This window comes from Lethenteron reissneri, unplaced genomic scaffold (genome assembly GCF_015708825.2).
Source record: "Lethenteron reissneri isolate LAM-NWPU_2019-01 unplaced genomic scaffold, ASM1570882v1 scaffold_78, whole genome shotgun sequence".
In the NCBI taxonomy this organism is placed as follows: domain Eukaryota; kingdom Metazoa; phylum Chordata; class Hyperoartia; order Petromyzontiformes; family Petromyzontidae; genus Lethenteron; species Lethenteron reissneri.
The window spans coordinates 301,136-318,219 of NW_026892307.1; the positions used below are offsets into that span (position 1 = coordinate 301,136).

At 55.0% G+C, this 17,084-nt stretch overlaps 1 protein-coding gene across 1 annotated transcript in view; it reads right to left on the minus strand.

Moving 5' to 3' along the window:
* Positions 1-5,335: 5,335 nt before the first annotated feature.
* The window catches only part of LOC133340128 (amyloid-beta A4 protein-like), a 45,370-nt gene continuing 33,621 nt past the window's right edge, over positions 5,336-17,084 (minus strand). Inside the window, 5 exon segments of the mRNA XM_061548183.1 lie at positions 5,336-10,073; positions 11,260-11,478; positions 11,635-11,780; positions 11,891-11,959; positions 13,964-14,311. Of these exon segments, the coding sequence (XP_061404167.1) occupies positions 9,972-10,073; positions 11,260-11,478; positions 11,635-11,780; positions 11,891-11,959; positions 13,964-14,311 (884 nt within the window). The 3' untranslated portion in view covers positions 5,336-9,971.

Here is a 17,084-nt window from a genome sequence, read left to right on the forward strand (position 1 = left end):
ACTCTGACACTCTCTCACATTCTCACTCACTCTGATGCACTCTCACGCACTCTGACACACTCTCACTCACTCTCACACACTGACACACTCTCACTCACTCTCACACACTGACACACTCTCACTCACACTCACTCTCACTCTGACACACTCTGACACACTCTGACACACTCCGACTCACTCTCACTCACTCTCACTCACTCTGACTCACTGACACACTCTCACTCACTCTCTCACACTCACTCACTCTCATGCACTCTGACACACTCTCACTCACACACTCTCACTCACTCTAACTCACTCACACTCTCACTCACTCTCACGCACTCTCACGCACTCTCACTCACTCTCACGCACTCTCACTCACTCTGACACACTCACTCTGACTGACTCTCACTCACTCTGACACTCTCACTCACTCACTCTCACACTCTCACGCATTCTGACACTCTCACTCACTCTCACTCACTCTTGACTCACTCTCACTCACTCTGACACTCTCACTCACTCTGACACACTCTCACTCACTCTGACACCCTCACGCACTCACTCTCACGCACTCTGACACACTCTCACTCACTCTCACGCACTCTGACTCACTCAGTCTCATACACTCTGACACACTCTCACTCACACTCACTCACTCTCACACACACTCACTCTCACTCACTCTGACACTCTCACGCACTCTCACTCACACGCACTCTCACTCACACGCACTCTCACTCTCACTCACTCTGACACACTCACTCACTCTGACACTCTCCGACACACTCACTCACTCTGACACACTCTCACTCACTTCGCACTCTCACTCACACGCACTCTCACTCACTCTCACTCACTCTGACACACTCACTCACTCTGACACACTCACTCACTCTGACACACTCTCTGACACACTCTCCGACACACTCTCTCACTCACTCTGACACACTCTCACTCACTCTCACGCTCTCACTCTCTCACTCACTCTCACTCACTCTCACGCACATCTAACTCACTCTGACACACTCACTCTGACTGACTCTCACTCACTCTGACACTCTCACTCACTCTCACTCATTCACTCTCACACTCTCACTCACTCTGATGCACTCACTCACTCTCACTCACTCTGATGCACTCTCACTCACTCTGACACACTCTCACACTCTCACTCACTCACTCTCACACTCTCACGCACTCTCACTCACTCTCACTCACTCTGATGCACTCTCACTCACTCTGACACACTCTCACACTCTCACTCACTCTGACACTCTCACTCACACACTCTCACTCACTCTGACACTCTCACTCACACACTCTCACTCACTCTGACTCACTCTCACTCACTCTGACACTCTCACTCTGACACACTCTCACTCACTCTCACGCACTCTCACTAACTCTGACACACTCACTCTGACTGACTCTCACTCTCTCTGACACTCTCACTCACTCTGACACACTCTCACTCTCACGCACTTTGACACTCTGACTCACTCTGACTCACTCACACGCACTCTCACTCACTCTGACTCACTCAGTCTCATGCACTGACACTCTCACTCACTCACTCTGACACACACTCACTCACTCTCACTCACTCTGACACTCTCACGCACTCTCACTCACTCTGACACTCTCACGCACTCTCACTCACTCTGACACTCTCACTCACTCTTGACTCACTCTCACTCACTCTGACACCCTCTGACACCCTCTGACACTCTCTCACACTCTAATGCACTCTCACTCACTCTCACGCACTCTAACTCACTCTGACACACTCACTCTGACTCTCACTCACTCTGACACTCACTCACTCTGACACTCACTCACTCTGACACTCTCACTCACTCACACATACTCTCACTCACTCTCACTCACTCACACATACTCTCACTCACTCACTCTCACGCACTCTGACGCACTCTGACACACTCTCCACGCACTCACTCACTCTGGCACACTCTCACTCACTCTGACACACTCTCACTCTCACTCACTCTGACACACTCTCACTCACTCTCACTCACTCTGACTCACTCACACACTCTCACTCACTCTTGACTCACTCTCACTCACTGACACACTCACTCACTCTCACTCACTCCGACACACACTCACTCACTCTCATGCACTCTGACACACTCTCACTCACACACTCTCACTCACTCTGACACTCACTCACTCTGACACTCTCACTCTCACGCACTCTCACTCTCACACACTCTCACTAACTCTGACACACTCTCTCTCACTCTCACTCACTCACTAATCCTTAACATACAGTGTATTCACATTCAGTTCAGGTTATCGCTGTGAATATTTCATCATCGTCTCCAGTGGCGAGGGAGGCTGCGCTGGACACGCGGCACGGCTTTGGGCGATTCTCCTGCCGCTTTGGGATCTCCGCGAGGTTGTCTTCGTTTGGCTTTATGCAGTGAACCCGTAAATAATCCTGAACCAGGTTCGGTGTGGCTTAGGCAACTTACCTTGACTCACCGTTATGAACACACTGGTTGTGATGGAGCGGTGAGGAGTCGTGGTGGAGTGGTGGTGAGGAGTGGTGGCGAATTGTAGACGTTGGTTGTGGATCTGGGACATCCGCCATTTGCCACGAAGTGGCGGTGACGTCACCACAACACTTGTACCAAGCTAGGTGCACGTCGAGGCCACGTGAAGTGTCGAACGCCCGCCAGCAGAAGGTCACGGGACAAACACAGCAGGTGTCATGGGTTGACTGACTTGAGATGACTGGTCGATGCACCACCTGTACCCCCCACTGTGCCAACTTTCTGTGCTTTATCCACTCGTTGTTGTAAGCGTCGCTCCTCCGCCTTCCGTTGTTGTTGGAGGGAGACTGGCTCCAACTGCCCAGGAGCCTCACAGTGCACCTAGCCTGGCACTGCTCAGGAGCAGCAGCGTCCTTCACGAGCCTCCTCCACAGAGGCCGATCTTGACACTGCTGGTACCGGCAAGTCCACTCAGCTCCACATCCTCTTGTACCACATCACTTCATGTCTTCTCTAGTCCGTGCCACCGGCTGAACAAAGAGGAAGATCACCAGGGCATCCTTCCAAGCACGTGGAACCCGTCCAGTGGTCCAGACTGTTATGTCATGTAGGACAGTCTGCACAAACGCCACCCTCTCTCAGCATTTCGCTTGGGAGATCATCTCTGCCTGGCGCTTATCCTGGTCTCAGACTCTGGATCACCTGAGTGTCTGGCACTTCAGCCAGACACTCACAGGGGGTGACTTCTTACAGTATTTGAGGCACCACAGCCTCAGCAGGGTCATCCCCACTTTGCCCATGTTTCCAGGTCGAGGGATTTCCCCTCCAATAAGCTCCCTCCCCCAAGACCTTCGTGGAAGTCAGAGATCGGATCACCTTTCTTTCCTCGAATGGTGATAGGTGTGGCGCTGCAAGTAATTTTTTATGGGGTTATCGTGATTTGTGATCGCGGGCTACTGAAGTAGACTCCATCTCCTCAGCAACCCGTGACTACCACACATCCTTGCAGTGCCGCACGGCTCTCCGAACCTCCGAGTGAAGGCTGCGGTAAGCCGCCTCATTCTCCGATGTGGGATGCTGTAGCCGATGAGTGGGCCTGTCACTTCTTCTCAGCCATCCTGAACACCTCCTCTGTCAGCCAGGGTCTCTGCGGAGGTCTGGACCGTGTACCCAAAGCAGTCATTGCAGCTGCATGAGCCACAGTCCTAAGCCTCTCCCATTTCCCCTCGACATCAGAATTGGGGGACAATGCCAACCCCAGCTGCGATTATGAAAGTCATGCTTGCAACTTTCATCAGACAGCTGAAACCAAGCCACTGTTGGTTTGAATAGGGTCCTGGATATTCACCCACCACCGGAGTAGAAAAATGCCAGGCGCATCTTACAGATGACAAGCAGATCCGCTCCACCGTAGGTCCTGGTACCAAGGACATGGGCCCGCATCTGCTGTTCCATCACTATATAGTCCAGCAGATGTTCTTGCTTGGACCCAGCGTGCATCCATGATGTTGTGTGAATGCGCTGATGCCGGAACAGCGTGTTAGTAATTACAAGCCCATGGGCTGCACAAAAGTCTTGCAGCCCCCTACCGTTGCTATTGAGCTGATCTGGCCCATGCCTTCCAATCACTCCAGACCAGGTGCCAGCATCATGACCAACTTGGGCATTAAAGTCACCCAACACAATGACTGTATCCCAAGGGGCCACTTTAGCTCACACCTGTGACTGGTGATCAAAGAAGGCATCCGACTCATCGGCCTTGCTTGCATCCTTCCACTGATGTTCATCTTTGGTGGGGGTGTAAGTAACCACGACCACCACTCCTCACCTCTGGTTGATGGGAAGGCAAGCCCACAGAGTAGCCGGGGCTTACACCTTCCCACAACCCACTGCCAAGCTCCCTTCATAATTTTGTTCAGAAGAGCCACTCCCTGTTGTTTAGCAGTCTCCTGCCCTGAGTAGAAGACTGTTCACCCCTCATGGCCGCTGCGGTGGCTACAAGCGCCACAAGAGGAAAAGCCGAATGGAATTGGCCGGTTCAATGGCAATGCTCGCATCGACCACAGCGTTATCGTCCTGAACCACAGGGGAGGTCGGAAGTTGTTTTCTGGGACTCCCCCATGGCAAGGTGGCGACCCATCTGCCCTCTCAACCACCAATACCAACAACAGCCATTCCCCACTAAGTTACGGTGATGTCAACATGGTGCCTGCACCAGATGCACTTTGAGGCCACGTGAAGTGTCGAAGGCTCGCCGACATGAGGTCTTGGGATATGCTCAGCAGGTGCCATGGGTTGGCTGACTGAGATGACTGGCAGATGCACCATCACACGTACCCCCCTACTGTGCCAACTTGCTGTATTTTAGCTACCCAGTGCTCCACTTGCTGTTGTCGCTCCTCTGCCCTCCGTTGTTGCTGCAGGGGAACTTCCTCCAGCTACCCAGTAGCAGCAGCGTCCTTCACGAGCCTCCTCCAAAGGCCGATCTTGACACCGTTGGCGCCGGTCATCGACAAGTACACTCAGCTCCACATCCTCCCGTACCGCATCAGCTACGTCTCTTCTCCAGCCTGTGTCATGCCCATTCATCTCCCTCTATGCGGGCCAAACAAAAGCTGCTTGGGCATGCAGTGGCTGGGCATGTGCAGGCTACATGACCCAGCCTATGCAGCCTCGCCTGCCGGAGCAGCTTACCGATGGGAATGTGTCAGGTTAACACCCAGGAGATGGATCGTAGGCAGGGCCAGCCTGAATGTTTCAAACCAGCGTCAATGTTCCACCAGAGGGGTCCATGTTTCATAAGCGTAAAGAAGGACTCACCACCACCACAGATGTCCACCAGAGTCTGGATCCTTTATTGGTCCACATCGCGACGTCCGTGAACGTTTGTAAGTCTTAATTTTATTTTAAATAGCGAGCTCTCGTGGTCACAGAGTTCCATCTAAAACCTAGCGAGGGGACTAGCGGGGGCTGCACAGAATCATCGTTAAATCTCACCACTCCGTCTACCTCACCACTCCGTCTACCTCACCACTCCGTCTACCTCACCACTATCTTACCACTCTCTACCTCACCACTCCGTCTACCTCACCACTCCGTCTACCTCACCACCCCGTCTACCTCACCACTATCTTACCACTCTCTACCTCACCACTCCGTCTACCTCACCACCCCGTCTACCTCACCACTCCGTCTACCTCACCACTATCTTACCACTCTCTACCTCACCACTACCTCATCACTCTCTACCTCACCACTCCGTCTACCTCACCACTCCGTCTACCTCACCACTCCGTCTACATCACCACCCCGTCTACCTCACCACCCCGTCTACCTCACCACTCCGTCTACCTCACCACTCCGTCTACCTCACTACCCCGTCTACCTCACCACCCCGTCTACCTCACCACCCCGTCTACCTCACCACTATCTTACCACTCTCTACCTCACCACTCCGTCTACCTCATCACTACCTCACCACTATCTTACCACTCTCTACCTCACCACTACCTCACCACTCCGTCTACCTCACCACCCCATCTAACTCACCACTATCTTACCACTCTCTAACTCACCACTCCGTCTACCTCATCACTACCTCACCACTCCATCTACCTCACCACTCCATCTACCTCACCACTCCATCTACCTCACCACCCCGTCTACCTCTCCACTATCTTACCACTCTCTAACTCACCACTACCTCACCACCCCTTCGACCTCACAACTACCTCACCACCCCATCTACCTCATCACCTACAGATCCCTCTACTTCATCATCCCATACAGACCCGCCATCCCCCCCTCCTCCCCCCCCCCCCTTAGGTGTCGTGGTTGTGAAGGGGACTCGGTGAGGTTTCAACGACGAAGACTCTACTCGAACCTCCTATTCCTCCACCACCTCCTCCTATTCCTCCACCTCCTATTATTCCTCCACCTCATCCTCCAATTCCTCCTCTACCTCCAATCCTAATCTCGCAACCTCTTTTACCAACCAGTAGCGCTAATTACATGCAGTATATGCAGAATACTCACTCGAGTACTAAACTCAATACACACACACACCCAGCACACACCACGCACCCGGGGGTCTACAGACCCAGGGGTCGAGTCATGGTCTAGAGCAGGGGTGGGGAACGTCCGGCCCGCGGGCCGTATGAGGCCCGCAAAATCATTTAATCTGACCCTGCCAAGGCAACCACAGGCGGGACTCAAAATTCAATAAATCTCGGAGCAAACCTGGAAAAGCAGTTGCGAGTAGTAACATCATCAATACCAGCTAACATCACACGCCTCGCCAAAGAGAAGCAGTTCCAGCCATCACATTAGGGGCGAGTTAATTAAATATTTGACCAAACATAACAGGCAAATTTTTAAGTTGATAATTTTCTATGATGTTATAAATATCCAAATGGCCCTTGGCAGAAAAAAAGGTTCCCCACCCCTGGTCTAAAAGACCCGGGGTCGAGAAAGTCATGGTCTAGAGACTCGCAGTCTAGAGAGTCATGGTCTACAGACGCGGGCTCTAGAGACCATCTGACCACTCTCAGGATGCAATCTCTTCCCGTCATAACCATAATCATCATCAAAATCACCATTACGATCAGCGCAATCATCATCATCATCATGACCATCACCTAACGACAACGTCTAACATCATGGTTACAAGTTAACAGCACGTATACACAGGTGATAGCATAGGTACACACACACGTACACCACATGTACACACACACTCGTACGCGTGTGCGGGTGTATGTGTACGTGTGCCCGTGAACACGCGTGTGCCCGTGAACACGCGTGTGCGTATCATTCTTTTTCTCGCCTCATTTGTTTATATATAAAAAACCACACGGACGGCTAGAGTGCGCAGGGCAGTTAGTGACACCGACAGAGCAGTGAACAACGCAAATAAATAAAGCAGTGTCATTAACTATTAATTCACTATTCATCTAGCCAGGGGAGAGCCACCCCACTGAGATTCACTATTCATCTAGCCAGGGGAGAGTGACCCCACTGAGATTCACTATTCATCTAGCCAGGGGAGAGCCACCCCACTGAGATTCACTATTCATCTAGCCAGGAGTGAGAGACCCCACTGAGATTCACTATTCATCTAGCCAGGAGTGAGTGACCCCACTGAGATTCACTATTCATCTAGCCAGGGAGAGTGACCCCACTGAGATTCACTATTCATCTAGCCAGGGGAGAGCCACCCCACTGAGATTCACTATTCATCTAGCCAGGAGTGAGAGACCCCACTGAGATTCACTATTCATCTAGCCAGGGGAGAGCCACCCCACTGAGATTCAATATTCATCTAGCCAGGGGAGAGTGACCCCACTGAGATTCACTATTCATCTAGCCAGGGGAGAGAGACCCCACTGAGATTCACTATTCATCTAGCCAGGAGAGAGAGACCCCACTGAGATTCACTATTCATCTAGCCAGGGGAGAGTGACCCCACAGAGATTCACTATTCATCTAGCCAGGGGAGAGTGACCCCACTGAGATTCACTATTCATCTAGCCAAGAGAGAGACCCCACTGAGATTCACTATTCATCTAGCCAGGGGAGAGTGACCCCACTGAGATTCACTATTCATCTAGCCAGGGGAGAGTGACCCCACTGAGATTCACTATTCATCTAGCCAGGGGAGAGAGACCCCACTGAGATTCACTATTCATCTAGCCAGGGGAGAGCCACCCCACTGAGATTCACTATTCATCTAGCCAGGGGAGAGCCACCCCACTGAGATTCACTATTCATCTAGCCAGGGGAGAGAGACCCCACTGAGATTCACTATTCATCTAGCCAGGGGAGAGTGACCCCACTGAGATTCACTATTCATCTAGCCAGGGGAGAGAGACCCCACTGAGATTCACTATTCATCTAGCCAGGAGAGAGTGACCCCACTGAGATTCACTATTCATCTAGCCAGGGGAGAGAGACCCCACTGAGATTCACTATTCATCTAGCCAGGGGAGAGCCACCCCACTGAGATTCACTATTCATCTAGCCAGGGGAGAGCCACCCCACTGAGATTCAATATTCATCTAGCCAGGGGAGAGTGACCCCACTGAGATTCACTATTCATCTAGCCAGGAGAGAGAGACCCCACTGAGATTCACTATTCATCTAGCCAGGGGAGAGTGACCCCACAGAGATTCTCTATTCATCTAGCCAGGGGAGAGTGACCCCACTGAGATTCACTATTCATCTAGCCAAGAGAGAGACCCCACTGAGATTCACTATTCATCTAGCCAGGGGAGAGTGACCCCACTGAGATTCACTATTCATCTAGCCAGGGGAGAGAGACCCCACTGAGATTCACTATTCATCTAGCTAGGGGAGAGAGACCCCACTGAGATTCACTATTCATCTAGCCAGGGGAAAGAGACCCCACTGAGATTCACTATTCATCTAGCCAGGAGAGAGCCACCCCACTGAGATTCACTATTCATCTAGCCAGGAGAGAGCCACCCCACTGAGATTCACTATTCATCTAGCCAGGGGAGAGCCACCCACTGAGATTCACTATTCATCTAGCCAGGAGAGAGAGACCCCACTGAGATTCACTATTCATCTAGCCAGGGGAGAGTGACCCCACTGAGATTCACTATTCATCTAGCCAGGGGAGAGCCATCCCACTGAGATTCACTATTCATCTAGCCAGGAGAGAGAGACCCCACTGAGATTCACTATTCATCTAGCCAGGGGAGAGCCACCCCACTGAGATTCACTATTCATCTAGCCAGGAGAGATTAGTGTGCAGACACCATTGTTTCGACTCTCACCACTGTGTGTAGACTCACCACCTCACCACTGTGTGGAGGCTCTCACCGTGGACCACTAAAACCGTGGATGTGACACCCAGCGAGAGAGAGGGCGATGTGGACAGAGTTTATATTTATATAGAGTGGGGTGTGCGGGGGGCGTATCTATAGTGGGGAATGTCTAGCGCAGTGTAGTATGGAGTGAATATTGTGTGTAGTGTTTAGTGTGGTGTGTAGTGTATATTGTAGTGTAGTGTATATTGTAGTGTGGTGTATAGTAGTGTAGTGTATATTAGTGTAGTGTATAGTAGTGTAGTGTATAGTAGAGTAGTGTGTGGTAGTGTAGTGCGTAGTAGTGTATAGTGTAGTGTAAAGTAGTGCTGTATAGTGTCGTGTATAGTTTAGTGTTGTGTATAGTTTAGTGTAGTGTATAGTAGTGTCTAGTGTAGTGGTAGTGTATAGTTTAGTGTATGGTGCAGTGTATAGTAGTGTATAGTCATGTATAGTAGTGTAGTGCAGCATATAGTGTAGTGTATAATAGTGTAGTGTATAGTTGTGCATAGTACTGTACGGTAGAGGAGTGTATCGTAGCATAGTGTATCGTAGGGTAGTTGTTTAGTGTAGTGTAGAGTAGCGTAGTGTTTGGTAGTGTAGTGTATAGTAGTGTAGGGTATACTGTAGTGTAACCTCAGCACTAGATGTGCATCTGCTCGAAGTACTTGTACGTTGGATTCTCGTATCCATTCTGCTGCATCTTGTTCAGATGGCGCTCTTCTGGGCTTAGAGCAGCATCAACCTGCAGCATCACCACCATCACCACCATGACCATCATCACCACCGTCAATACCATCCCCACCATCGTCACCATCATCACCATAATCATCATCACCCTAATCATCATCACCATAGTCATCATCACCATAATCATCACCGTCACCACCACTACCACCACTACCAACATCATCATCAACATCATCACCACCATCACCATCACCACCATGACCATCATCACCATCATTAGTCACCACCGTCACCACCACTATCATCACCACCAACATCACCACAGTCACCATCGCCACCACCACCGTCACCAACACAACCACCATCATCATCACAACCCCTCAAACAAAGTTGCCCCAGGCCACTGGGGCAAGTGCTGTTAACGAGCAGCAGTGTAACAATTAATTTATTAAGGCACCACGGTGCTAACCGCTGCCCCGCCACTCCCCATTAACAACTGCCGCTATTCGCCACTAAGTGACAATGACGTCGCCACGGCGCCCGTGCCAAGCTAGGTGCACCAGGAGGTCATGGGACAGACCTAGCAGGTGCCATGAGTTGCACTGCTGTGCCAGGCTAGGTGCACCAGGAGGAGGTCACAGGACAGACCCAAGAGGTGCCATGGGTTGCACTGCTGTGCCAGGCTAGGTGCACCAGGAGGTCACGGGGCAGACCCAGCAGGTGCCATGAGTTGCATGGCTGTGCCAGGCTAGGTGCACGAGGAGGTCATGGGACAGACCCAGCAGGTGCCATGGGCTGCATTGCTGTGCCAGGCTAGGTGCAGATTCACCACATGTGCCCCCTATGCAAACTGGCTTTGTTTTAGCTGCCCAGTGCTCTTCCTCACCACCTCCTCCTCAACACTTCCTCACCATCTGCTGCTCCATAACACCGTGGCTGATTCTGGTGTGCTGCTCACCCACCCACACACCCACACACCCATCAACACAGCCACCCACCCATCAACACACCCACCCACCAACACACCCACCCATCAACACACCCACCCACCCATCAACACACCCACCCACCCATTCACTCATCCATCCACTCACTCCACTCACACTCATCCACCCACTCATCTACCCACCCAGTTACTCACCCACCCACCAACCCACACACCCACCCACACACCCACCCACACTCACCCACTCACCCACACCCACCCACCCATTCACCCACCCACACACTCACCCACTCACCTCTACGACGCCGTGGCTGATGCTGGCGTGCTGTTGCTGCTGCTGCTTGCGCCGCAGCACGGCCAGCGACAGGACGATGGCGGCCGCGACGATCGAAGCCCCGGCCAGGAGTCCCACCAGGGCCCCGCGGTTCACCAGCCCCTCCCCCTCATCCTCCTCACCATCGTCGTCGTCATCCTCACCGCCGCCCTCGCCACCGTGCTGACGCCCACCACGCATCTACGGGGGAGGGGGAGTTGGATTCTCAGATTCACTATCTCTTAACATGGCCCATAGAATTCATATGGGAACCGGTTCCCTGTCTCATAACAGCTGCCGCTATCAGCCGATGCCGATATTATCGGAGGATGATGCCAACGACGACGATGACCTCACCATCTTCTGCGGGAGTTGGTAGACAGCCGAGTCCTGTTGAGTCCCCTTGGAGCCCAGAGGGGGAGCCTTGACCAGAATCTCGTTGGTGAGGATCTCCAGGTACTCCTCCTCCTCCTGGTCATCCACCTCCTCCTCCTCCACGAGGCCTGGACTCACCCACCCACCCCCTCATCAGACCCACCGACTCACCACAGAGACATATAGACTCACCACACTGACACCCATAGACTCACCACACAGAGACCCACAGACTCACCATGTGTGTAGCTGGATTTATCTGGAATGGTCCTGTGGCCAGGGTTGTATTTCGATGACTTCTGGCTCCCTACACAGAGAAAGAATGACACAGCCACCGTGAACCCAGCCACACGGCTACCGTGAACCCGGCCACACGGCCACCGTGAACCCGGCCACACGGCCACCGTGAACCCGGCCACACGTGCACCGTGAACCCGGCCACACGACCACCGTGACCCCGGCCACACGGCCACCGTGAACCCGGCCACACGGCCACCGTGAACCCGGCCACACGACCACCGTGACCCCGGCCACACGACCACCGTGACCCCGACCACACGACCACCGTGACCCCGGCCACACGACCACCGTGACCCCGGCCACACGACCACCGTGACCCCGGCCACACAGCCACCGTGAACCCGGCCACACGACCACCTTGAACCCTCTTCTTGGTTCTTTCGGTAAAGTCACGTAGAAGGAAAATAATAAAATAATAAAAAGAAAACATTATAAAATAATTCTCACGACGTTTCGGCCACAACGCAAGCAGCCGTCTTCAGGTGGAGAACAGATCTGTCGAGAAGGCAGAGTCTGAATCCGGCCACACGGCCACCATGAACCCGGCCACACGACCACCGTGACCCCGGCCACACGGCCATCTTGAACCCGGCCACACAGCCACCGTGACCCCGGCCACACGACCACCGTGAACACGGCCACACGACCACCGTGACCCCGGCCACACAACCACCGTGACCCCGGCCACATGACCACCGTGACCCCGGCCACACGACCACCGTGAACACGGCCACACGACCACCTTGAACCCGGCCACACGGCCACCGTGAACACGGCCACATGGCCACCATGAACACGGCCACACGGCCACCGTGAACCCGGCCACACGACCACCTTGAACCCGGCCACACGTCCACCTTGAACCCGGCCACACGTCCACCTTGAACCCGGCCACACGACCACCGTGAACCCGGCCACACGGCCACCGTGAACACGGCCACACGGCCACCGTGAACCCGGCCACACGGCCACCGTGAACACGGCCACACGACCACCATGAACCCAGAGACACGGCCACCGTGAACCCAGAGACACGGCCACCGTGAACACGGCCACACGACCACCATGATCCCAGAGACACGGCCACCGTGACCCCGGCCACACGACCACCTTGAACCCGGCCACACGACCACCTTGAACCCGGCCACACGACCACCGTGAACACGGCCACACGGCCACCGTGAACACGGCCACCGTGAACCCGGCCACACGACCACCTTGAACCCGGCCACACGACCACCGTGAACACGGCCACACGACCACCGTGAACACGGCCACACGACCACCGTGAACACGGCCACACGACCACCGTGAACACGGCCACACGACCACCGTGAACACGGCCACATGGCCATCGTGAACCCGGCCACACGGCCACCGTGAACACGGCCACCGTGAACACGGCCACACGGCCACCGTGAACCCAGAGACACGGCCACCGTGAACCCGGCCACACGACCACCGTGACCCCGGCCACACGACCATCTTGAACCCGGCCACATGGCCACCGTGAACACGGCCACACGACCACCGTGACCCCGGCCACACGACCACCGTGAACCCAGCCACACAGCCACCGTGAACCCAGCCACACGACCACCGTGACCCCGGCCACACGACCACCGTGACCCCGGCCACACGACCATCTTGAACCCGGCCACACGGCCACCGTGAACCCGGCCACACAGCCATCTTGAACCCGGCCACACGGCCACCGTGAACACGGCCACACGACCACCATGAACTCAGAGACACGGCCACCGTGAACCCGGCCACACGACCACAGTGACCCCGGCCACACGACCACCGTGACCCCGGCCACACGACCACCGTGACCCCGGCCACACGACCATCTTGAACCCGGCCAGACGGCCATCTGGAACCCAGCCACACGGCCACCGTGATACCAGCCACACGGCCACCGTGAACACGGCCACACGGCCACAGTGACCCCAGCCACACGACCACCGTGAACCCAGCCACACGAACCCTCCGTGATTCCATCCCGTACCTGCGTAGCGAGTTGGAGCCACGGGTTGTCCGATCCGTGACGAGGTGGGCAGCAGAGTGGGCGCTGCTTGAGCAGGAGGTGGGGGAGGAGGTGGAGGAGGAGGAGGAGGGGGAGGAGGGGGGCCAGAGGTGGAGGCGGCCAGGGGGAGCAGGGAGAAGGAGGGGGAGGGAGAGGCGGAGGGAGGAGAGGGAGGTAGAGGCAGGGCGTCCCTCCCGTAGCCACGGCGACCGGCAGGCAGGGGGATCTCTGCCTGCTGCTGTTGTTGTTGTTGTTGTTTGTGCTGTTTGTGCTGTTTGTGTCGCTGCTGCTGCTGTTGTTGGGTCTCGTGCAGTGGGGAGAGAGCGGCGGCTGTGGGGAGAGAGGGGGGGGGGGGAAGAGAGGGGGAGGTGGTGGTGAGGAGGTGGATGAGGTGGAGCACTGGGTAGATAAATCGAAGTGAGTTGGCACAGTAGGGGGCACATGTGGTGAATCAGCATCTCGCCTGGCACAGAAATGTAACCCATGGCACCTGAGGGGTCTGTCATGTGACCTCCTCCTCGTGCACCTAGCCTGGCACAAGCGTTGTGGTGGTCGTTGTGTCACTACTACTACTACCGTGTTACTACTGCTGTGTTACTACTACTACTGTGTTACTACTACTACTGTGTTACTACTACTACTGTGTTACTACTACTGCTGTGTTACTACTACTACCGTGTTACTACTGTAGTAAGTATTTAGGAGGCTTGACGACAGGGTCGGAGGCACACTTATTTATTACACCAACTTGTGCACAGTAACGGGTACACGCAGTACTTAAGGGGGTATCGTCCCCTTCACTTGTCTACAGGGATACACAACATCTAACCCCGCTAACCTACGCCCAAGTCCTCCACTACGGAGCTAGGGGAGGCTACCTATCCCAGCCCTGGTCAAGCTGGGATCCCGGCACCCTGAGTCTCCAGACCGGCTCGTCAGTCTGGGCTCTCGGGGCCACGCCACCGGCTTGCCCTGGTCGGCCCTTAAAAGGACAGCGAGCCAGGGGAGCTCTGGGGCCTATTCTAGCTGGTCTTCCGTCTTCACTGGTTAAAGCTGATCTCGACCTTGAGCCCTCCGGCTCACCACCCTTTATAGGACTCGGCCCCCGGGAGGGGCCCGTGGGGGATGCAGGTGCGGACGTCGGTGCGAGCACCTCCCCTGTGTATGGCCCTAACCCCGCCCATTGTGTTTGTTAGCCATCCGTGGCCATGCACAATTACACCTCTACCTCCGTGGCCATGCACAATTACACCTCTACATCACCCCCCCCCCCCTGTACAGCTCGCAGCCGTCCCTGGCTGCAAAAAAAATATCAGAATAAAGGTGCATCCCTCCCGAAAAGCGTGTGTGTGCCTCGCGTAATTTTAACAAGAACAATGAGAACCATAACAAGAACAACAACAGGAAGAGAAAAAAAATAACCCGACGCACCCCCCCGAATAAATACCCCATTCCCCAAAACCAACATATATACACGCACTCCGGACGCCTCCCCCCCACTGTCCGCAAGGGCCCCCCAACGGCCGACCTCACAATAGTCTGCGCATTTTGGCGCGCGTTCTCACGGCGGGCCCGTCACAAGGGCCCGCCCTGGCACGCTCAGTAGCGGTTGTTGATGGTCCAGGTGCAAGAGAGTCTGGCGTCGCTGGCGAGTGACCCCCGACCCCTCCGGGAGGGGTTGGCGGGCGTGGACCCGTCACTCCTGTTGCACCTGGAGATGGAACAGTTGATGTGAGGTTAGGCGAGAGCAGCGACGTCGGGGAGTCGGCGGACCCCTCACACGTTTGGCCATGCGTGTGTGTGTGTGAACCACGGGGCGGCGCAATGAACTGTTTCAACCTTGAGGGGTGCACGTACCACCGACGCCTCCCCCATTTGACGCGAACACATTGCGGCCGCAAGACCTGTACGACCTCCACTGGCCCCCGCCACGGCCGTACCAACTTTGACGAGGTTGCCAGCGGCACCTGGGGACAGTGCAACCATGCCCTGTCCCCTGGTTTCCATTTGAACACATGTACCCGCCCCAGCCGAAGCCTCTCGTTCGCCTTCTGGCGGAGTTCAGAATTTTGCACGGCCGCTTCCCGCGCCTCAGATAATTTGCTGATGTTAAATTTAACGTGTTCGGACAAGGTAGACTTCGCCTGAGGCGCCGAGAGCTTCAGCTGGGTCGTCACAGGGGGGTTAGCCTCGCGGCCATACATTAAAAAGAAAGGGGAAAATCCGGTGGCCGCGTGGGGAGCCATCCTGTAGGCTTGTAACACACCGGGAATGCGAAGGTCCCAATCTGTCTGGGATTCCGATACCTGCTGGGACAGCATGGACGTGACAGTCCGATGCAGCCGTTCCACCATCCCGTCAGTTTGCGGGTGATACGGGGAGGTCCGAATTTTCTCTGTACCCAAGAGATCGCACACCTCGCGGAGGAGTTTCCCCGAAAAATTCTTACCTGGTCAGTCAGCAGCCGTTCCGGAGCACCCTTGTCGAGGACATAGCCCTGGACAAAGGCCTCCGCGATGGCTGCAGCCGACTGGTTGGCCAGGGGCCAGGCCATAGGCCATCTCGTGAAGTATTCGACCCCCGTCAATAAATACCTATTTCCCCTGGGTGTAGCGGGAAATGGGCCGAGAATATCCAGAGCAACGAGCTCGTTAACCCGGGAAACCTTTATGGGACTGCAGCGGAGGGTTGGACCCCCTCGCTGGTGGCTTCCGCTGCGCGCATTGCGTGCATGACCAAGAGATCCCCCACGTCCTTTGCCATGCCCGGCCAGAAGAAATCGAGCTGGAGCATGGCAAAGGTGTTGTGAACCCCCAAGTGCAGGAGCCGCTCATGCGCAGCCCATACCACCTTACCCCTCAATGCTGCAGGCACTACAAGCCGTTGGCGGCGGGATTTTCCGTCCCAGTGCATTAAAAGCCCCTGGAACAACCCCCACGAGTCAACGTTCGCCACCCCCTGACCAACCCCCCCGGTGCGACGGCGCAGAGCGAGGAGGGAGGTGTCCTCCATTTGCAGGCGTCCCCATTCCGCAACCGACAACCCCAGCAACGAATCCCTCCCTTCTTGCTCGATAGGACCCGAAGCCGAAGGCGCATCGGCG